This window comes from Pagrus pagrus (assembly GCF_965226575.1).
Source record: "Pagrus pagrus genome assembly, chromosome: 14".
Taxonomy (NCBI): domain Eukaryota; kingdom Metazoa; phylum Chordata; class Actinopteri; order Spariformes; family Sparidae; genus Pagrus; species Pagrus pagrus.
The window spans coordinates 23,420,328-23,443,656 of NC_140198.1; the positions used below are offsets into that span (position 1 = coordinate 23,420,328).

General features: G+C 43.8%; 2 protein-coding genes across 3 annotated transcripts in view; both read right to left on the minus strand.

The window, feature by feature from the left end:
* Positions 1-844: 844 nt before the first annotated feature.
* On the minus strand, positions 845-5,242 carry hspb1 (heat shock protein, alpha-crystallin-related, 1). The gene is made up of 3 exons (XM_084373386.1): positions 4,758-5,242; positions 2,337-2,400; positions 845-1,448 (listed from the first exon to the last, which is right to left on the minus strand). The coding sequence occupies exons 1-3, from the start codon at positions 5,170-5,172 to the stop codon at positions 1,295-1,297; spliced, it is 633 nt and encodes a 210-aa protein (XP_084229512.1). The 5' UTR covers positions 5,173-5,242; the 3' UTR covers positions 845-1,294.
* Positions 5,243-9,028: 3,786 nt separating this feature from the next.
* The window catches only part of srrm3 (serine/arginine repetitive matrix 3), an 80,846-nt gene continuing 66,545 nt past the window's right edge, over positions 9,029-23,329 (minus strand). The window contains exons 10-14 of one of the 2 annotated variants that reach the window (XM_084372893.1): positions 22,808-22,970; positions 13,784-14,076; positions 13,448-13,699; positions 13,234-13,359; positions 9,029-11,016 (exon numbers count right to left, since the gene is read on the minus strand). In XM_084372893.1, coding sequence (XP_084229019.1) covers positions 10,737-11,016; positions 13,234-13,359; positions 13,448-13,699; positions 13,784-14,076; positions 22,808-22,970 — 1,114 coding nt within the window. In that variant the 3' untranslated portion in view covers positions 9,029-10,736. Of the gene's footprint in view, positions 11,017-13,233; positions 13,360-13,447; positions 13,700-13,783; positions 14,080-22,807; positions 22,971-23,329 lie in introns of both variants that reach the window. The other variant, XM_084372892.1, reaches the window with a different exon arrangement.

Genomic DNA, 23,329 nt, shown 5'->3' on the forward strand with positions numbered 1-23,329 from the left:
CAAACCTTTTGGCTCCAGCAGACCTCATAGCGTTCTCACTCCCCCTCCAGCACCCATGGCTGGTGCAATTGTTTTAAATGACCTTGCTCAGTCAAGAGTAGAGAGCACATCTCCATCTATTATGTATCTATCTGGGCATGAATAATTCATCAGAGACATTCTGTATGAGGGAATTATGCAATTTTGGGTGTTATGACACATTTCCGTGCACATACACAGCAGAAATGGCCATTTTTCTCTGTACATATGACAGAGACCCTAACACTAACCCCCTCATCTATCAGCTGAACTTCACACAGTACAGACTCAACCAGGTTCAGTCCGCTGATCAGGGCTCATGTCAGGGTAAGAATTAACTTAGATGCCCTCTCCACTGTCTGCTGTAGGTCACTTGATTAGGCTTCATTTATAAAAATGTCATGAATATTTTGATATTCCTTTTTATTGTTAGTGTCATACTGATTAGTCTGACAGTGGGGCTGTTAGTTAAGGACACAATGTTTAAATAATGTTTTAGACACTGTTATCTACAATTTTAATGAAGCCTGGTGCATTATGGCACCCGATGGGGGCGCTGTTCTCAAATGTCACAATACAACTGTAACTGTAAAAGGCAACACTGACGAAGACTCCAGTTTGTCATGGGCTGCCTGCCTCACTCCTGTTTCACTTGCCCTTATTTTTGCATGTATGATGATCAGATGAATAACTGAGCATTAAAAGGAAGGAAGTTTAATATTTATCTTCCTGCTTCCACACAAACAACTCAGTATTTGCTTCAGGATGTCACCTCTGCTGTCAGCTCACCAGCATGCAAATAAACAGAAATAAAAAATGAAGAGACTCAATATCATGATTGTTCTTTATTCTGTGTTTGCATGACTGAATCGTTTGTCTCAAAATGTCTATTTCCAGTCCAGGGAGGCCGCGGCGGAGGCATCGTGAGGGGGGGATTAACTCAAATGAGAAAGGTGTTTGTGTGTAAAAGAGGGAGAGGCAGAAAGAAAAGCTGTGAGAGGAGCTGAGCTGAGGCTTCCTACATTCAGATGAAGAGTGTAATTACAGCAGAATGAGCACACATATGGCATCGGTGCAGATGTGTTTACACAGTGCGCTCAGCTGGGGTTGGCTCATTACCAGAGACAGAGGGGAGAGAGAAGAGCTTGCTGAACAAGCCTGCTTCAGGAGGAGCGATAAGCTGCTTCCTCACCTGCCGAGAAGCATGCTGGAGAAATAAAGTGCTTATCTGAATGTGTGTGTGTTTGTGTGGGAGCCGCCGCGCTGCTTTTTCTTCCTACTTCTTCACCACGCCACCTTTGTCCACGTTGACGGGTATCGTGGTCTCTGAGGACTCGATGGCCGGTACCATCAGAGGAGCCTCCACGGTCAGGAACCCCTCAGGAGAGAGGCTGGAGGTCACCTTCTCGACGTTGGCTGTGGAGGGGAGGCTGGAGGGGACACATTGAATTCAAATCTTTCAATTAAAAAGGAGTCTGATTAAAAAGAATAGCACAACAACCCCTACTAACTGAAACATTAATGCCTGAGTCACCCTCGGCGGAGTAAAATCAGATCAGGACTGGCTCAGTCCGTGTTGTGGCCCCTGGATGGCAGCAGAGCCCTGTGAATCTAAAAAAGCCAGGCAGAGGAGGGATGAACGCTGGGAGGTGGAGGCTGCTGCTGCTGCTGCTGCTGCTTTTCAGAGCATGAAATTTAGCTATCAGCAGCAGCCAGCCCTCTCCAGGCTGGGCCAACCCAAAACTAAAGGGACTCAGGGCGGAAAAGCCACATTAAGGCAATCACAGGAAAGCTGAAGACAGCCTGAGAAATGCATTTCTTCCATGGAAATTCACTGCAAAGCCTCCATCAAACGGCCACAACAGGCCATCTTTTAATAAGAACTCTGTTAGTATAAAGTGAGCTGTTGACATATTGCATGGCCAGTAGCTTCCTTTCATCAGATGGACTTAACGCTTGTAAAAAGTGATCAAAACTACACTAATTCTTTGATAAATAATGAACTTTAAAGGCGCAATATGTAGTTTTGGGTGAGAAATTTGAATGAGAAGAGAAATATCTTCACTGACTGATTTTTTATCTGCTTAAACGAACAAAATAAACAAAAACTCTTTGTTTTCATGACTGTTTATATATGGCGGACCCTGCCACCTTTCAAACAGTGTTCGGGGGACCTTATTTTCCTCTGAGTACAGCTTGTTTATTCAGTTATGGAAAAAATAGATATTTCTAAGTTTGTATTATCACCTCATTAGTTTTGAGTTTGAATTTCTCCTCCAAAACTGCGTAGTGCTCCTTTAACATATCGAGCTACTTACGTGTATTTCCTGGTGAAGCATCTGGACACGAAGCCGTGCTCGTCCTTCCTCTCCTCATGCTTGCCTGAGGACACAGACAACATGCCTTTATCTACATGTTATCACTCAAAGATTGTCACGTGACCGTGTGTGTGTGTGTGTGTGTGTAAAATCGATATTAAAAGTGATAAAGGGGTGAGAAAGCTGAGCGAGGGGATGATTGCACGGTGACGAACAGATGTGACTTCCTGTTTGCACATCACTGTTCATCCCTTACAAGTGATAAACAGTCTTAATGGGAAGACTGTCGACGGCTCACGTCAGGTGTGTAACTGTTATTATCACTATAACTCACTGACGATGACGTGAGATTATAATCAAGCTAAACTAAAGTCAATATTTTGACGATTCGCAATGTTAAGATGATGTGCTGCTCTGTGTTGTTTTGTCTTGTCATAGCAGTAAAAGCACAGGTGTAGCTGCAGTCATGTCATCAATTATTATTATTATTCTCACAAAAAGCCATTACCCTGTACCCGTCAATGCAATGCAGCCATGATTAATCTGATTCAAATCCAAAAGTAGCCTGGATTCTTAAAGGATAACTGGTTGGGGTGAAGGTAAGACCTGGGTCACATTAAAGCTGCTGTGAACATTATTTTCTTATTAAAGTAAGTGTTAAATATCTCCAACAGTTATCACTGTTATAGTGTTTGGTCAGTAACCCACATCTCTCCTCCTGCTCATGCAGTAAAAGAGAAAATAAATGATCTGGTATCTCGGCCCTTTTTATCCAACCAGGACGGTGAACTCCATTAAGGCGGTCCTGTCTGCTCGTGAACGCAGTGTAAGCTACCAATTCCAGCGCTCCCGGTGACGACTTATACCACCAAACAGGCCGAGCGATGCAGAACGCTTCTTGAGAGAAAGAGGCGAAGAGAGCTGCCACACAAAAAGAAATGAGTCGTGCAGGTGCGGTGACGTAGTAAGCTGAAACAGCGACAGCAGCTGCAGGCATCTGGGAAGACAACTGGTCAGTGTGCCTAACAGGTATAATGCTGCATTCAATTGTACTTGGAACTGGGGAAAAAACAACCTCTGACACGGAAAAGTCATCCAAGATCCTCCAACCACTAGATTCTAATTAACTGCACCGACATGTGAGTGGTGTCAATCTTCTCATCTAACTCTGACCAAGAAAGTCATGACATTTATACTACTATACTACATGTGTATTAGAAACACATCATAAGAATGGCGGTGCCATTTTGTGTCTGTGGCTCCTGGTATTTTTATCTTTTTACAGCTCCTGTAGCCGGAGCCTCACCGGCCACAGAAGATCCTCATTAGCCTTGTCAGTCATTCAGGCTGTGATGTTGAGACACTGCCCCTCGGTCTGGGTCTTATACAGTATTATGTTTTGTTATGACAACGGGCTGATAGAGGTTGCTGTCCCCCAGGGGAGCTGTCCCCCTTTTCAACACCATCATGACGCTGCTGGTGTGAGTGTGGCTGGGCCAAGCATCCACCACATGCAGGGTCGTCAATTCATGAAGAGGACTGTTGCATAGAGAGGGCGGTGTATATAGAACTCTTCACCAGAGCCGATGATATCGTCATCATTCAAACTTATCCCCTCTGGTCTCTGGTGACATGAGAAAAACGAGGTGGCAAATTCCACTTGGACTGGATCCTTTGCCTTTGTGTTCCTGACTGTCTCTCAGTGGTGAGATACTGGGCACAATCCAGTCCTGGACCCTGGACCTGGATATTAGCCAGCAGTCCTTTTAAAGTAGCAGACACAGAGGGTGAGTCACAACTAAACCCCTTACTCTACCAGCCTGATTCCTTGTGAAGCGGCAGACAGAGAGGGTGAGAGAAGATTAGGGGAAAGGGCCGCTCAAGGCCTCGGAGAGCTCAGCTATTGGGTGTGTGATCCATTCCACACATATTTCTTCAGGTTAGAGCTTTTTGAGATGGACAATGGAAACATTTCATGCAGGAAGTCAGAGCGGCTGTGTAATAAAACAGTCTCTGTCTGTGTTCATCTGCGAGCATCGACTCCCACATGTTAGATTACGTGCGTTGTTTTGCATCTAGCAGGCGTGCAGCCAAATAGCACCCACCCTCCAGTGTGCTGGAACTCAATTTATTGTCTCAAGATATTATGTAACTCTGCAGCAATGCATCTGCCTTGTGTTTGAACCAGCAAGCAAAAATCCTGTTTCATATCTTGGGCCTTTGTTCAGTTTCCCTTAAACTGGGAATAAACCTAAGCAGACCAAGTGAGACATTGTGCTATCTGCAGCTTTCTGTGTTTCACTTTGTGTGATCCAATCAAAGACTTCCTGACAGGACACACCTCAATGTTCTAGTCCGAGAGGTCATAAAAACACTGTGCTCTTTGAATCAGCATGCAAGCAAGGAGAAATGAGAACTCACCGGTGATCTCCACCACGCCGTCCTTGGTCTTCACCACCAGCTCCTCAGGTGAGAAGTGGTTCACGTCCAGCGACACCTTCCAGCTGTCTTGGGTCTGCTTGATCTCCGACATGCCGCTGCTCATCTGGCGGGACAGGGCGGCGCGGGCCTGCTGGGCCATCACGCCGCCTGGGTACATCATGGGTGTCTGGGTCATCATGGGGGTGTGGGGCATCATCATCCCCATGTCAGGGGTCACGACGGAGGGCCGCAGGTACCCCGGCCAGTGGGTGCTGGGGAATGTCGGGGGAAAGTCCTCAGGCAGGGCCGGCATGCCGAAGGTCTGGTCGAAGATGCGGCTGTGCTGGTGCCAGTCGCGGAATGGGTCCCAGCTGGGGGTGCGGAGCAGGGTGAAGGGAATACGTCTCTCGGTCATGGCTGGAGGAGTGTTGCTGAAGAGCCCTTTGGCCTCTCTGAAAATGTTCTCCAAATGTGCCCGCTGCCTCTCAGCTGCGAGCTTTTAAACACTCCACCCTGTGGACACCACCCCTGTCAACAGAGCCCTCCCTTCTGGCTCAAGTCCCCCCCAGATCACTCCCCCGACATATTCATGGAAGGTACTCGAGTGTCTATTTGTGGCAGACGTAGCACTCGAATGGAATCCAACAGGAAGGCCTTCCCCTGTAGCAGCTGCCCAGCGCTCTGAGTAATCCACTCCTCTCCTGTCTGGACGTCCCGGAGAGCCAGAGGAATCTGGAAGGCTGCTGGGAAGTCTTCCTTACTTAACATGCTCTCAGTAACGTGGCTCCGTATAGGCCATGATGTGACATACAGGACAGGCAGCGCCATGCTATTATCAGCCTCATATTAAATAGACAGAGGAACGTCAGTTTGTGACATGGATGCGAATGAACATTACACACACACTTATAAACACACACACACTCATCCTCCTTGGTCTACACATCATCCACCATATTCACCGTCAGAACTGGCTGTTATCAGATGAGCGTCAGTGACGTTTCTGCAGCCTGCATGTTATTAATGTCACAAACAGGGAACTTAATAAGCTGTGGTTACTCTGAGCTGCTGTCAGTCTAACACACTGATATTGCCGCCGTGCATGTGGCTTTATTGCGTGTCACAGATGTGTTCATATCAGAGTCTCACTGGCACTCTCATGAGATGCTGGAAAAGGCTCCCGCATAGAACCCTGTCACCCTGCGCCTATAGGATCCCGCTGTGATGTGAGTCAGAGAGTTCACAGTCTGCCACAGACTCCTCAGAGTTGTCAGCGAGTTTGTTTTAATTCAGTGTAAAATGATTGCACTGTTTGAATACAATATCTTTTACTTTTGCTGTCACTTTTTCAGTTTCACTCCCCCAGTTTTTAGATGCACACCTGATGCAAAGCAGTAGTTTGGTTACATCCTCACTGGCTGACATTTTTTGGGGATCCCAAGTCTGCAACCCCAACGGACAGAGGGTCCTAGACGTGAGATTTATGACTTCTGTCAGCAGTGTTTTTCATTTTATTTTACCAGATTTGAAAAAAAAAGAAGGCCAAAATCACAGTCACATCGCCTCAGTGGGCTTTACAATCTGTACAGTGAACGACATCCTCTGTCCTTAGACCCTCAATCTGCATGAGGAAAAACTTGCCATGTTGAGAAAACCTCAGGAAGAGCCACAGGGGAGGGATCCCTCTCCCAGGGGGACAAACATGCAGTAGATGTCACATGTACAGAAAAGAACAGCAAGATCACAGTTTACAAGTTGCATTGACAGAATATCTGATACAAATTATAATATATATAAAGTGTGTGGATCCAGGAGACGACTGAGCAGGCAGAGGCATCACCGTGGTGACCTGGAAGAGGGCAGGCCACACAAGATAATTAGCAATAAAACAGAAAAGATCAGAATTTGATTTTAGATTTAAAGGCGTCAATAGAGCCAGACTGTCTGATGTCAGCTGGGAGGTTATTCCAGAGGAAGGGGGCCCGATAGGAGAAAGCCCTGCAGCCAGCTGACTTCTTCTTAACCCTAGAAACCGTCAGGAGCCCTGAATTTTGAGAGCGTAATGCACGAGGTGGAATATATGGTATAATGAGAACTGACATGTACGACGGGGCGAGGCCGCGTACAGTTTTGTATGTCAGCAGCAGCACCTCAAAGTCTGATCTTATATGAATTGGGAGCCAATGCAGTGAAGCTAGGATTGGTGTAATATCATAACATTTTCTTGTACGTGTTCTCTAGACTCTAGCTGCAGCATTCTGAACCATCTGAAGACTTTTAGTACTCTCACGCGACAGACCCCAAAATAAGGCATTGCAATAATCCAGCCTAGACGAAACAAAGGCATGAATCAGGATCTCTGCGTCAGCTGTGGACAGGAAGGACCTAATTTTAGCTATGTTGCGCAGGTGATAAAAAGCGATCTCGGAAATTTCTTTTATGTGCTGATCAAAAGAGAGGAGAACACCAAGGGTCTTGACAGTTGAACTTTGAGAAATAACACAGATCTCAAGAGTTACCGTCACCTGATCAAAGTGGTGTCTCTGTCAAGCGGGGCCAACGACCAACATCTCAGTTTTATCCGAACTCAGAAGCAGGAAGTTTTCTGACATCCCTTTCTTCACTGCATACAAGCAGGTCTCTTATTTGGCGATTTGAGATTTATCATCAGCTTTTATGGGCACATACAACTGTGTGTCGTCTGCATAGCAGTGGAAATCCATAACTCCGAATAATTTGGCCAAGAGGCAAAATATATAAAGAGAAGAGCAAAGGGCCCAGAACAGAGCCCTGGGGAACTCCATACTTCACATCAGTAAACATTGATGTAGCATTATTATAAGAAACACACGTTCTTTTCTGATAGGTAAGACTTTAGCCAAGCGAGAGCCAGGCCAGAGATGCCAAATCAAGTCAGTCTGACAGTATGCCATGATCTATGGTATCAAATGCAGCGCTGAGATCCAGTAACAGAAGCACTGAGGTAGAGTTTGAGTCCAAAGTACGTAAAATATCATTTACCACTTCAGTAAGTGCTGTTTCGGTGGAGTGGCTTTGGAAGCTGATTGAAAAGGTTAATGATGCTAATGATGCTTCAAATGTAATAAGAAAGTGGTCTGACACGCGGATGAGACAGACATGACATTCAGGGCTGACACATCCAATCCATGGGCAAGGATCAAGTCCAGAGTGATACCACTGGAATGCGTAGGTTCATGAACAAGCTGAATGAAGTCGGAAATATCAAGAAGTGCCAAAAAAGCTTTACTTAGAGGGTCAGAAGGCTTATTTAAGTTTACTTTAATTAGGATCTTATCTGAACGAGTAACAAGATCTGCAATACATTCACCACATTCTTCTAAGAACTGGGAGTAAGGCCCTGGAGGTCTGTAGATTACCACAGGGTGAAAGCCTGTTCCCTGGACAAGGCTGTTACTGCTTGATGAAGATGGTTTTCAAACCAGAGCCTCAAATGAGGTACATTTAATATCCTGGTTGGAGGTTAAACTGAAAATTGATTTGTAGATTAGAGCAACACCTCCCCCCTGTTTAGAGGCCCGAGCAACATGGGCGTAGTTATAGTCAGGAGAGGAGGTTTCATTTAATGGCAGAAAAGTATCAGGTTTCAGCCACATAAGCCAATCATGTCCAGCTCATGCTCAGTAAGCAGTAGTATTTTTTACCTTCTTCCTGTTGGCTCACAGACGTCTGAGGTCGGACTCTTTTCACTTTTATGATGCAGTTATCAGCCGGAGAGTCCAACAGTGGTGCAACTGTACAGTACTTATCTACTGCACAATACAGTGATAATTAGCTGTGACATCTTCTGCTGCACCAATATTAGCCTGTTAGCTTCCACGATTACTTAGCTGCCATAGTTGTCTGTCTACAATACACAACGCATAGAAAAAGGTAAGTACGCATTCTTATATAGATTTATAGTTTAATTGTTCACTCTCATTTTCATTTGATTAATTTATTAATTCTTTTGGGGATTCTGCACATTTCTTATTGTGATAAATATATTCTCACAGGGTTACTGTATATCACAGCAGAAGTGTTAAAGCACCCCTCAGTCCTGATTTGACTGGAGGTGGCAATCCTTTGGCAGAGCTGGAGAACGTTCGAGCTCATACTGGGTCAGGTTTTCATGTTTCCAGTCAGGGTATCAGGTACTGGAAGGTTCTCATCAGTGCCATCTGTAGGGAAACATATGCACAACGCCTGCATGACATCATAACACTCAGAAAAAGAACAACACGAGAGTGTGATCATTTCCCCATTTGTTTCTGTTTATTGTCAGGTATAATAACTTGTACACTACAAAGAATGACTTGTCGAACCAAAGGGGCGATGCTATACTTGGATAAATTAACAGGTTTGCAGAGTATCATAGTCGGGTTACACTGGGAATGCAACACTGTGCGAGTGACATGAGACTGGACGAATGGTAAGAAGGAAGACTTGGGGTGATCCCTGATTGTATCGCCAGTCTGTTCACCGCGCTGTAGGAGCTGTACGGTATGGTACGGAAATGGACTCTCCTCCAATCACAGAGAGATGTTCTGTTTGAGGCTGATCCCTCTCTCCTCACTACAGGCCGAGCCGCCGCGGCTCGTGTCAGAACGAGCCGTTACAATAGACCGGGGGCGCCATAATGGCAGTCGTGGGAGTAAACTGTGGGCGAAGACTCAGTTCCACTGGCTGAAATCCGAGCATCTTAAACACACTGCACCCGATTGTAAGCCTTCGCCGCTATAAGGAACCCATATTGTGTCAAACATGGACATATACAGTTCGCAGCAATCTCATCTTCAAAGCATGATCCAACTGCTTTACAGCTCGTGGTAAAAAGATAAATAAATTCATAAATAACCCAATAAATAAACTAATAAATACAGTCCAATTATAAATAGCTGTCATCAACATAAAAGTGTGCATGGAGACTTTTTGCAGACAGTTTTCCTGTACAGCACCACACAGCAGCCTGAGGTGCAGGCTACTGAGGGGGACACATAAATAACTACCTCACTGGTCTTTGCAGAGGAGGTACACACTCACGTGCACGCACACACACTCACACACACGCACACACACTCTCAGTCTCACACATAAAGTCAGGATTAGCAGAATCAACATAATAATTTAAACAGGGAAGAGAGTCAAAGTACATAATACATAGTTTTTTCTCCCCTTCCTGTTCACCTCTGTATGCGGGTGCTGAGGGGAGAACGGATGCACCCTGGCACCTTTTCGTTTCAGCCAGGTCCTCTCCTTCGAGCAGCGAGTCTCTCCTGATGCATCATGCTAAACAAGCCTCTTCAAACTAGATGGAATATACAGTGCATAGTTTACAAAGCCAGAACGTAAGAGAGTTTACATCTATACAGACAAACCTATACAATACAGTTTTTATCATAAAAAAAAGTTCTTTTTTTTCCCGGTTTTGCTTCCTGTTTCATCCGCCGACCTCTCTTTTGTTCTCACTTTTGTTGATCTCTGTGCTTCGATGAAATGGAAGTCTTTGGGGGGATGAGTACATGATGAAGGAAAAAAGATTCTCTGAAAATGTACAGTAAGCTGTCCATGTGTCCTCTTTTTGTCTTCTACTCATATATATTTATATATATATTTATAGTATATAGTTTTTAATGGATTCATTTTTGGTTGCTTTGTGGAGGAAGAGAAAGAAAGTGCTAACATACAGCGAGATTTGTTCTTTGGGCTCTACCAAATTAATTTTTGACATGTGGTAACCCATTTCCTGTAATACCTTGTATACTTGAAGACATGAACAGTGACAGCCAATTTCATAATAAATGTGCTCTATCAAAATACATTTCTCCTCTTTGATCCAGGCTCTGTGTTAGAGAGGGATAATGGTCCGGGGTCGAGGGCCCTGGACTGTACCACAGATACGTCATGACTGGAGCGGAGCTCAGTAAATTAAACCGGACTGCTTCTCTGTTTGTTTGTGTTTCAGAAGCCGGGGCTGTCGTAGCTGCTGCGGCTGTAGTAGCTGTGGTGGCTGCGGGAGCGGCTCCTGCTGCGGCTCCAGCTCCGGCTCTGGCTGCGGCTCCTGCTCCAGCTCCGGCTCCGGCTCCTGCTGTGGCTCCGGTTGTGGCTCCGGCTGTGGCTCCTGCTGCGGCTGTAGCTGCTGTAGCTGCGGCTACGGCTGCGGCTGGACCGCGACGGGCTGCTGTCGTAGCTGGACGACGAAGGGCTGGGCCGGTAGTACGGGATCGGCCGCTTCCGAGCGCTGCGGAGAGGAGAGAGAGGCGTTAACAATCACTGCAGATGATGGTGACGAGTTAGTGTCTGACGCTGATGAGGTATTAAGACAAGATTCGGTTGGTTGAGAGCAATCAGTGTTAGGTGGTAGACTTATGATCAGTACAGGATCTGAAAGAGAGCAGCTGTATGGGTTAAAAAAGTCCAAGCTGTTCAACCACACACACACACTCACGCTTTAGTCGCACACACACATACACAGCAGAGAAATGCATGTCATGTTAGTTTAAGCTAAAGCTTCGATTGCCTTGTTAATAGCCACCCTGGAAGTGCTTTCCTGGAAGGTAATTAGCTGTTAGCTCCCAAAAGAACCTCTTCTTCTCAGTGGAGGCCAACACCCAGAAAAATCAACAGTCAACAGTGCGGGGAGAGATAACCGCTATCAAGGTTTCCCTGCTGCTACAAGGTGTGTTTCACCTCGTCAGCCTCAGCTTTTGTCCTCTCTATCTGCCATGGGAATCCACAGCCGGTGCAATAGAAGCATATCCACTCTAATAAACCTTGATAGCGTTTTAATCTCCATCTCCCTGTGTTATAACATTAGTGCATAACAGCAGTGGGGCGTAGCTTTAGAGTTTCTTTGGAAGGAGACGAAGGAGCAGAGAGAGGACAGAGAAGAAGAAAAAAACATGAGGAGGCCAGGTTTACTCAGGGGACCTCTGATGGTTTGCTGTTCGGGCCGAGCTTCAGGAGTCAGACTAGCCGGATCCTGCTGCACGGCAACTGTTACCAGGGTAACTAGCCTGCGGCGGCTCAGTTCAGCAGCATCCCGTTGTCTTGGCATCAGGACCTTTAGGACCGGAGCGAAAGATGACAAGGTGCACACATTTCACCCACGTCTATTAACACTTGTATGTGATGGTGGCGAGGTGACAGAGAGAGTCAGACACACTTTCACAGGGATGTGGGAGGTTTCTCTTCATGTTTCAATAAACCAACTACAAGCTAGTGCATGTAAGACGAGCCTCGAGGACATTTCTATGCAAAGATAGGAAAGATGATCTAATGTTAAATAACTCACTGTCAAAATAGGTCTGTAAAAAGTTCACCCAAAAATGAAGATTCAGTCATCATCAACTTCAGCCTCAGACTGATAGAAAGTTTGTTTTTTTAGTCCACAAAACATTCCTGGAGTTTCACAGCGAAACAGTGTTGCAGCATTCAGATACAGATGGGGATGAGATGACTGAATTTTTATTCTTAGGTGAATTGTTCCTTTAACTGTAACATATGTTATCACATTTAATAGGAACAATAAACAATAAAGTGCATTAATAATTCAATAAACTACGACTAAAGAAACCAAAGAAGAAGAATTCAACACATATTCCTCTCAGCCTTTATAATCATACTTCATTTCTGTTTCCATTTTACATTTATTAAGCACAGAATTCAGTCGAATGTGACAGTCCTGTAATAAGAGAGACTGCAGGCGCTATTCAGGGCTGAATATCTCATCTGCCTGTATTCAGGATAAAAAGACGTGACCCTCAATCAAAGATAAGGGAGTGAAGGACACTGCTGCTCTTTGAATGGAAGTCAACATGATGATAGGGCTACTGAATTAACAATGCAGCCATTCACAACACATTTCTAATAGTTTTTGTTATTCCACCCTTCCTATGAAAAGCATAAAAACATTTTCTTTACACGTTTTATCAGCTGGATTCATATAAATGTATAAAAGCATGAAACAGTACTTTCTGTTTGTATGGACAACCTTCAGTTTTACTGTGTCCCCCCGACAGAACTGAACCTACCAAACCTCCATCCTTTCAGCACTTCATCCATCTGTGCCTGCGGTTTTTCATTTGTCCTTCACATATGTAAGGATTGAATGGATCTGAATGAGGTTTTCAGAATTTCCAGTTGTAAGTTAGAGCAAAAGCATTCTCTCATTTTACTCCTTTTCCCCGTCATTGTTGTACTTGGAGGCTATAAAACAGCGATTTTTGCTCTGGCGTGAGTGCAGGGCTGTGAAATATTGAAATATGTTTTAACTGCAGAGTGTAACAACCATTAAGGTGTGTCATGTTTAAGTGCTGTTAAAGATTCTGGAGATAGACTGTGTTGTAGGCTTGGTGTGGACGGCCCTTCACTCTGGTCCTCTGCTGGAGGAAAGTCCACCTAGTAACTACTCATGTGTATGTCTGAATGGAAATCTTAAAGTGATCAGGTGTGTTACCTGGTGATCCTGCGAGCCTCCATGAAGCTGGGCGAATCTCTTCTTCTCTTGCGGATGGGCGAGTAGCTGCGTGAGCGGCGGCGAGCTCTGCTGTCGGTGTCAGAGCGGTTTGGACTCTCCCTCTCTCTGCGTCACGACATCAGAAAGAGATCACAGACGATCAAAATCAACCTACAGGCTGAGAGAAAAAGTGAGACAAAGACTGGGGTCTCACCTGGAGTTGTTCTGTCTGTTGTGAGGGGACTTGGCCTTGCTGGGGCCTCTGTCTCTGGAGGCGGAGCGTGAGGACGAGCGCCCGCTGCTCCAGGAGCTGCTGCGCTGGCGGAGGTTGGTTTTGTTCCGATTCTCCTCTTTCTTCCTGCCTGACGTGTGTGAGTGGCGTCCTGGAGATGCAGACTGGCTCCGGTGGTGTGCCTGACCCCGACTGGAGCGGTGGTGACGCTTGGAAGAGTGGCCACCTTTTGTCCTGGGAGCACATGTCAGATAATTCTCTCTGAAATCACAGGCAACATGAAATCCAACAGAGACAAATGGAGGTGTTTGTGCTTACTTTCTCTGGTGCCGAGAGTTCCTCCCTCTGTGAGCGTGGTTGTGCTGGGAGTGGGCCGAGTCGCTGCTGTGAGCAGGGGAGTGGGAGCTCTTGTTCTGGCCTCTCTGGCTCCCTCTCCTCCCTGACGTCTGGCTCACGGAGCTCCCTACAGCCGGGTGCCTGCCGTCCACACTCCCAGCCTCTCCTGCGGCGCACATGGGTCCCGTTTGGCTCCTGCTGGGGGCGCTGTGGAGCTTGTGCTCTCTCAGCAGGGTGGACTGGATGCTCGCGGAGCTAGCGGTCAGCAGACGGAGCTTCTGTAGAGAAATGATGACCAACAGAGGGGAACAAAAAGAAAAAAAAAAGAAAAAGGACAAAAAGAGCATTAGAGTGTTTCCAGGTTGGTGATTGAGTGCTACGGTGTACTTGCCAAAAGAAGGTAAACATCTAAAAGAAAAAGATCTAGGTTTTCTCCATATGGCTTATAGATAGTCCTCTATGGTGCAGCGCATGCAATACTTGGCATGCAAAACCATAATGAGTTGAAGAAATCATAATCGCAAAAACAAACAAAAAAACTAGGAGGAGGAGGAAGAGAGGGAAGAAAATAAACAGAACTGTGAACCAAATAAGTTTAAGAGCAGAGGCAGAAAGTACAGAGCTACAGATTTTGTAGAGTAGAAAAAGAGGACTTCTTCAGATTTTTTTTTTTTTTTTTTAAGTAATGGTTCAAAGAAATGAAACAAAACAGAAAGAGAAGACAACTTGACGGAACATCACAGAAATGGAAGGAACAAAATAAAGATCACAATTATTGAATCAATCGAATCAGAAAACAAATCGTCTGCTACTCAATTTTCTCTTTCTGGATTTTTTTTTTTCCTGAAGACAATTGCTGAGATGTGAACAGCGACCCATTTTCTTTGTTTTTTTTTTTTAATGGTTACTCTTGTTTAACTCCCTTCTGGTTAACATCCACTTACCAATAAAGTGGTATTCCCTCCTTTAGTAGGTAAGGTATGAAGAAAAGGGAAAAGTGGGGCAACATAAGTGCATCATTAGATTCACAAAATGCAAGAGAAAAAGACACAAAACCCTTCCCTGCCAGTGACTCATGAGACAATGCATGGAAATCAATGGAAAAGAACTCAAAAGCAAAGAGGAGAACCACAATGTGCAGGGAATCCCTCACACAGAGAGTAAATCCTCTGGGCCCAGTCACCTTCCTGAACGTCAGAGCAACTGGCTGGCGAGAGTTCAACGTAGTTTCTTTACCGTTTTTTCTCCTCGTGTGGTATCTACCACAGGGCAGCTGTTAACTTACTGCCTGACACGTTTACAGGCTAACTACTTTAGCTTCTGCTGGCTACAATCACTTTGTGCTCATGGGCCCCTTGATACAAGACGCTAGTCAACTTCTCTTGGGTTCAAACACATTTTATGGCAGTTTCAGGGGGACTGACTGATGCAAGAACCCCCGAAAACATTTTGTCAGTGAAAGTTCAGTAAAGTTGCATCTAACTGATGAAAACCAAAAAATGTGATTGTATCCTTTGGAATTTCAAAATAAGACGCTACTTTTAGAGTCACGAACAGACTCAATTACCTTAAAGCAAGCAGTTTTTAAAATAACCACAGTCTTAAAGGATAAGGTTGGCAATGTTCTCTATTTTTGTCGCTGTTGATAAATCCCACAAAAAGACAAAAACCAACAATGAATTGATCCATGGAGCTCCATTGTTGTCAGAACCTATTACAGACACTTGAATGTGTTGCTCTGGTGTGTTAATCAGCAGCTGTAAATTTAGCACAATGTTACCCCTGAGTGAGTGATGACTTTACTGCCTCTTATGTCGACCTGACTGAGTATAGATGGTGGTGTCGGTGTGCCTCTCATATCTCAGCGACTACTGGACGTATTGCAATTGACTTTTGTACAGATATTCAAGATATCTGTATAGTCAGATATCATCACCCTCAGCTTTACTTTGTGTTTAGTGCTAATTAGTAAGATGGTGAACTTTGGGTGCGTTCTTCAATCCAATCTGATGCTCTACATCTACACTGAAATGACAGCGTGGCTGTTGACAGTAGTAGAGCGTGCTCTTTCTGTAGGAATTAATGAACGGGTAATCTGTCAGAAAATGACTTTCCTGGCCAAATGAACTACAATAAAAAATGTAGCAGCTCTTGTGCAAAAGCTTGTCGTACTTAGGCTACTACAAACTACTGAATACTGCTATATGAATATGAAAATAAGTTTTAGAAGCGCAGGCTACTAGCTAGCAGTTACCTAACGTTAAATGCACAATAAATAGCTCACTGTTTATTCCAGTTAACTCACACCCCCGTCCACAGTTGCGACATATAGCTAGGACCGCCATTTTAACTGTTCATGAAACACTGACTGCTGGTGGTTTTCTGTAGACTCTTAGATTTGTTGAATAATAAAACTACATATTTGTGAGCAGTTAGGAAATTAATACATCTTCAGTAGGAATTCATAGATTTGGGGCTAGGCAGTATGGAAGGTAAGACAGTACTGAACGACATTGTTAGTTTAGGTCTTTTCAAGGGATTTGTTGTGATGCCGACCTTATCCTCTAAACCGAGTGTGAGTTCAAATATATCACATAACCTTTATTTTGGGAATTTAATACAAAAACAGAACCTGGATCAGTGATTCAACAGGAGTCGGGGACTGAACCTTGTGATGCACAGATATACACTGCTCATTGTTAGCAGGTTATAATCTCCAAAAGGCGGTTTGTGTGAAACCAAACACAGCTGGCTCTTCAGCATGCATTACCATGTGCTGTCTGACCTGCTTCGTAATCTACAGTACAACAAAAGCACCGACTGGTCCTTGCGGAAAGAAGAGCCGTTTCTCCACTAGAGAGAGGACAACTAAGCGGTAGAATAAGAAAAACACACAACCACTGGTGCTTATGACAGTTGTTAGAAACAGTCGTGGAAATCAATATGGTGGAAATCATAAGACGAATGTACTAATTCACCAACAAACAGAGAGATGCTGGACAAAACAGGAATGCATTCTACCAAAACAGAAAGAAAAAAACAAAAAGAAGAGAAAGAGATGGACCTGGAAGATAGAGCGGGATATTGGACTTCAGGATGAAGTTAAGGAGGAAAGAGAAAAACCAGAGCTCTACGTAATCCAATCTTTTAAGAGTCAAATCATAATTGATGAAGTTAAGATTAATTTGGTTAAAGACCACTGGTAAATAAGAGAGAGAGAGCGAGAGAGAGAGAGAGAGAGAGAAAGAGAGAGAGAGAAACATTGACGTCACTCAGGCTAGGGTGCTTGTCACATTCTCATCTGCATAAAGATCACGTGCGTAGGCAAAGCATTACCTACCTTCCATTTCAATCAGTGACACGTATGCAATATCAACAAAAAAAAGGAAAGAAAGAAAAAAAGAAAAAAGGAGAAAGGAATGTTCTCCGCAGCGAAATGGGAAAAAGACAATGACCTCTTTTTAGTATCAAAGCTACATATTTAGTCCAGAGACTAAGGAGAAATAAACAAACCAAAAACAAAAGAGAGGGGGAGAAAAATAAAATAAAAATCCAGATGGAAATTTAAAATCAAACTAAAATTAGAAACAAAGGATGAGTCTAGAAAACTACATGATTTGCTTTGTCTTTTTCGCTTGTACAAATGCAGCCATATTTGTATCAAAACGGGGGGGAGAGGATAGAGGAAAGCGGATAGAGTTAATTGTCATGTTAGTGGACATCCATGTAGAGTAGAGTAGCTAAGAACGGGATGGGGGAGGAGGAGGAGGAGGAGGAAGGAGGGAGGCATGCAGAGCTGGCAGATGTTAAAGATATGTGGGAAGAAAAATGCGAGGACAACAAGAGTGAGACGTGAGTCACACATGACACAGATGAACAGGTAGGAGAGAGGAGGAGGAGGAGGAGGAGGAGGAGGAAGGGGGAGTCAAAGAGTGTTGGAGGGGCAGTCACTGCTATGATGGACAACTAGAGAGTCAGCACATTTGAAAGGGACCCCAGTCACATTTTGGCCTGGGTCTTCTTCAGCAGCAGCACTTCTCTACTCTGCACTTTTTTGGACGTCAGCCCGGCGCTCTCCCGGGCAGTCTTTTTGATTTATTTATCAGTATAAACACAAGGTGCGGCAAGAGAGAGCCTGGAGGAGCGCTGTCAGATCTGCTGTTTAAACTGTTTGTGTGCGCAGGGAGCTTGCTTTCAAAATGGCTTGGGTCCCTTTTAAAATAACAATCATGTTAATACATGTGTGAATTGTCCCACTATTTTTAAAGATTCCATGTACTTGTGCTTGAAGTGTTTGAAGACATCCATTAATAATGAGCAAGAGGACGACTGGCCCCGTTTGGGACCGTCTCAGTCACTCTGATGGAGACGGTCCCAGATGCTTCCCATTGAAGTGGCTGTGTGCTGCTCTTTATTGGAGGTGGTGAAGTTCAATGCACAGTGTGTTATTTCTGCCACTAGGGGTCATCTCAATCAAAATAAAACAAAAGACCTTAAGTAATGAGGGATCATGGGAGTTGTTTAATATGTTAAACAACCACCAGTCAGCTGCTGATGAAAAGCTATCTGTACGTGCTCAGACTCATGTTTGAAGTTTTATTCACGTTATGTTGAGTCACGTTTGGCGACTTCCTTCCTCGATCCCTAACGAGGATCTAGTGATACGTAACAAATGGCCACACCATTAACTTGAATAAAATTACATTTGGGATTATGTTCACTCAACCAATTTTAGATCAAAGGTCTCGTCATTTAGACATTTTTATTCAGAAATCGCATATTATGTCCGAAAGTTGCAATATGTAAGAACTGGCCACCTGAGTAAGCACTAACTGCTAACAACTGTAGCTGCCAAGCCTGCCATGAGCTAGTTAGCTCAGTTAGCCGTGCAGCTAGCAGTCAAGCCTGGGAACCTGAGGCACTGGCAAAGTGTTAGCTATCACAGGAGCTTTGGACCGGGATGGACCGGGGCTAGCTGGTTAGCATGTTGAACATGCTTAGTAACATAATACATAGATGTCATGATATGAAAACTGTTATTGCTTCACATTCTGTTCACAATTTTGGTGACATTTTGGATGTTTTCAATAAAAATTCTTACACATTGCAAACTTTACCGGACCAAGATTAAACAGACTCACTTCTGCCCCCTGTGGCCAGAGAGCAGTCATTATGTGGGAGACTCTTGACAGACTGTTATGACCTCCAAGGTGAGGGTACCATGACTGACAGGGGTAGCTGAGCTAGCACTACCCTAACGAGCTAATCGCTAGCATGTTTACTGTTGTGCAAACTATTACGGACTGTGGGTTTGACTGTGTTGTTTTGTGAGAATTTATTTGATAAAACATAATGGTACAATCGATGCAATGAAGTTGGGTTTTTGAGTAATAATTAAACTTAAAGAACGTGTACTAATACAAATGTCATACAGAAATTGAAAAGTTAAGATGAAGGTTAAGGTTGTTTATAATTGTATTAAATGTATTTGACTAAACAGAGGTGAAAAAACTAAAAGTAGAAACACGTCAAACTGACTTACAAGCCTATTTGTGCTGTATTTCAGATGCCTCCCTGCTCCAACACACCTGATTCAAATGAATCATGCGAATCATGGAGAGCATTGTAGACCCAAAACCAGGATTAACAAAACACTTTTCAACATACAGTTGTTGTGTGCTTCTTCACTGTTAACCAAAAAATGAGCCTACTGCTGCCTCCGGCTGTCTCTTTCAGTCACGTGATCCTCGCAGGTCGTAGCAGACTGTCAAGAGTCTCCTATAAACTCCCACCATAACTTGTCGGTTTGGCAAATACACACTTGCTCTACTTCACCACCTCTGATAACGAGCAGTGCACAGCTGTTTTCCGCGAGCTCTTCCATGGGAAGCATCCAGGAGTGCCTCCCACACAGTGGACGAGACGGATCCAAATAGGGCTAGAGGACGACTACAGGAACACAAACTGAGATGGTAGATAGACAACCAGAGCTGCTATGCAGAACATTTGCTAAACCACACAACTGCTGCAGTAAAATCAAACTTCAGTTGCATCCAGGATCTGTCACACATAACTATCCTCCTGTGCAAAGACTGCAGTTGGGGGATTATCATAAAGGAAAGACTTAAGCTTTTTGGTGGAGATTAACAAGAGTGGCAGCATCACCTTGTGCTACAAAGATGCTGCTTTAAAAAAAAGAAGATGCGAGCCAATTAAAAGCTCCTCTTTCACTACATCCCAACTGAATGGCTCGTGATCAAACAGACCGCCCTTGCCATTCTCCACTGGCCTGAGCAGATAGAGTAGAGACAAACGTCAGGGACAGAAGAGATACTGCCACCAGGGGACAACATGCACATCGACATGGTTAAGTAAAGCAGTAGAGAGGAGCGTGTCTTTAACTCCTGGTGGTTTTGACAGGAGCTGACTGGACGCCTGGAGGAGAAGAGGATCTATCACTGAGCAGAGCATGTGCTTGAGAAGAAAGACAACTGTATTGACAAGAAGAAACTATTACACATACCCAGTTAACCTACTTGGTCCAGTTCCAAAGCATTTGAGTGCTTTTTATATAAACGAGACAGAAAGATTTGGGCATTTATTCATGGGTAAATACCACTTAAATTGATAAGGAAAAAAAGAAACAGTAATGAATGAAATAAGCAGAAGAAGAGAGAGAAAGAGAGAGAGAGAGAGAGAGAGAGAGAGAGAGACCAGATAAGACCTCATAGACACATGCAAGCTGGAGTAGAAAATAGGAGACATCAGTGCCAGAGTGTGTGTTTACAGGGTGTTTGCAGCCCATTCATCAGAGGAAGATTATTTCACAAGTCAAGAGCTGCCTTTTGTTTCATTCCAACATAATGGCTGTCATCCTAGTGTAGCTCTAACGATCAGTTTACATCGTGGAAGATGCAAGGTCGTTTCCATAATAGCAGAAAAGGGATTTAAAACTCATCACAAGACAGTGTCTTTAAGGTAATCAGACACTAACAGAGGTGGTTATTTTCAAAGGAGCCAGAAAAAACAAGGAGAAGCTCCAAGTTGAACAACTACAGAGTACAAATACGTGTGTATGTATAATCCATGAAGCTTTAGGAGCCTTTTATGGACAGTTTGTAGCTCTGTTTTTATTTTAAGAACATGGAGAAGATTGAGTTTTGGCACAGCCCACCTCTATGGAAGATTTAAAATGCCTGAATAAAAAAAGTCAAACAAAGAAGTGATGTGAAATACAAAACACAAATATGTCAGGTTTTACTGTGTCATAATTAATGAGAAACATGTTATTATTATTATTATTATTGTTATAATTATTATTGACTTTTACTAACTTTTATCTGTGATTGACCTTCACAGGGTTTGAGCATTTTCATCATCGTGAATGTAAAGAAAGTCAATGTTTTAATTCAATGTTTTAATAATTAATCCTATTAAAAAGTATACCTTACACCTCCTCATGAAAACTAATGGCAGTGCTTTGTGTGTATTATTAGCAGGTGTATGCTGCTCCCTGCTGGACATCACTGAAGTGCCATACTTCCTTTTGTGTGATTTCATTTTAAAGTCAGCGAAATGACAAGTTCAAAATAAAGTATTTTGTATTTCAAAATTCAAATCTATGATATCAAAGTTCCTGTAAAGCATTTCATATTTTTGATGACTCGTCTGTAACTCGGGTGCGATGACATGAACGTATCCAATCAAACTTGGCATATAAAACCGGACTTACTGTTTTTGGGTAGCTCATAAACATGGTTGAGCTTAGATTTATAAATGTAAGCCTCTCCCTTTACGCTCTGCCTCTAACCACAACGGGCGAGGGAGGTGTGTGCGGAGGCCAACTGAAGTCTACACCCACATATCCCTACAGCTCTGTATTTCAATGTTCAATACTCGCTAAGCCACACATACTTACAACGATCCAAACAAATCTGCTGTTTATGATTTAAAGACTAGTTCAGAGTCTACAGATGCTGTAAGTTAGATTTCATTGTGACTTACATGTGGAATACAAAAATTCACGTCCCAACAAAAAACAATTAGTTTAGTTATTAAAAACAAAACAGTACAAAGTTATTTAATTATGACACAGTAAGTGCATGAAAAATGAAACGTGTATTGTGTTTCAGTTCATGTTAATGTTTTTTTTTGGGGGCATTTTAAATCTTCCATACAGCCCTGCACAAGCAGGAGATACAGAGCGCTGCGCCTTGTTCATAGCAATATAACATATACAGAAATCATTTTGGCCGGCGTGGATCAAAACTTTCCATTACGTAATTGGATTAGTCAGTTCAAAGAGGAGTTGCAGATTGTTATCATATTATGGCACCATCAGACGTCTGATCATGACTCTTTGGCTGATTAAGACAATCTGCAGTAAAACTTAGAAGTTCTCAGTCCCTGACAGACACATTTCTCTTTGATATTTCTTCACGGGCATGGACCTTCAAGGGGGGAGTGAATGTTTGAAGTAGTCGTACCTGCGTTGACTTTATTCTGTTATTCTTGTGCCTTAGCAGGCACCCGCCCGGAAGAAGTGACACGTCTTTCTGCTCGTTCATTTGGAAACATTGTGTGCCAGTGCGGCTCATATTTCCATTCGAGGTGTGTTATGCTAATGTTGTGCTGCGACTCAGACAATGTGTGCTGAACAGAAACACTAGAAACCCTTTGTTACCGGCAAACAATAAGAACAAACAAAAAAATCAAGATGGCAGAGGAGTCAAAGAGAGCCAGAAACAAAGCAGCAGGAGCGGCAAGTGTTACACAGGAGTGTCTTTCACACGTCAGAAATAATAATATTAATAACAACTGGCCTACAAACTAGGAACAACTGATAAAAGAGTGGAAAAAATCTTTCAATATCAAAGGAGATGAGAATTCATGTCAACCAACACAAAAGAGCAAGATAAAACTCATTTGTAGAGACTGTGGTAGATACCGTTGCAGTGGGTGGGGGGAGGGTGGGGGTGTGGGAGCAAAATAGACTAGATTACATACATCGTGCCCTTTGTCGCCCTCGGCGTGGTTGAGTCTGCCGGCCTTGCCGTTGCGGCTTCGCTGGGTGTGGTCCCCGTTGTGCCACGCCGCTGGAGTGTTGGAGCCCGGGGACAGCGGGGTGCTGGACGCCTTTTGTCCGTCCATCTTGTGCTTGGAGTTCAGTCTGGAAAGAGCGGAGCCACACAGCGACACACTCAATAAAGCGCAGACACCTGGGGACATCAGCACTCAGGTGATAAAGTAAGAATTGTTTTCATTTAGCTTAAAATACTCTTGAATTGAAGAGAGCTCCAGAGGCCTGAAATTGGTGCAGAGTAGATACAATATGACTGCGGCACAACTGATGAACACACACCTCCTGAAATGTGCTCTGTTCATTTTGAATAATGTTGTTAGCTGAATCAATACTGTACGTGTGCTTCAGAACAGGGTAGTGTCATCCCTCTGTTTATATTTGATATCATTTTTTATTTATCAGCGGTGCAAAGAACATGAGCTGCATCGAGTGCATTTTTACTGTCT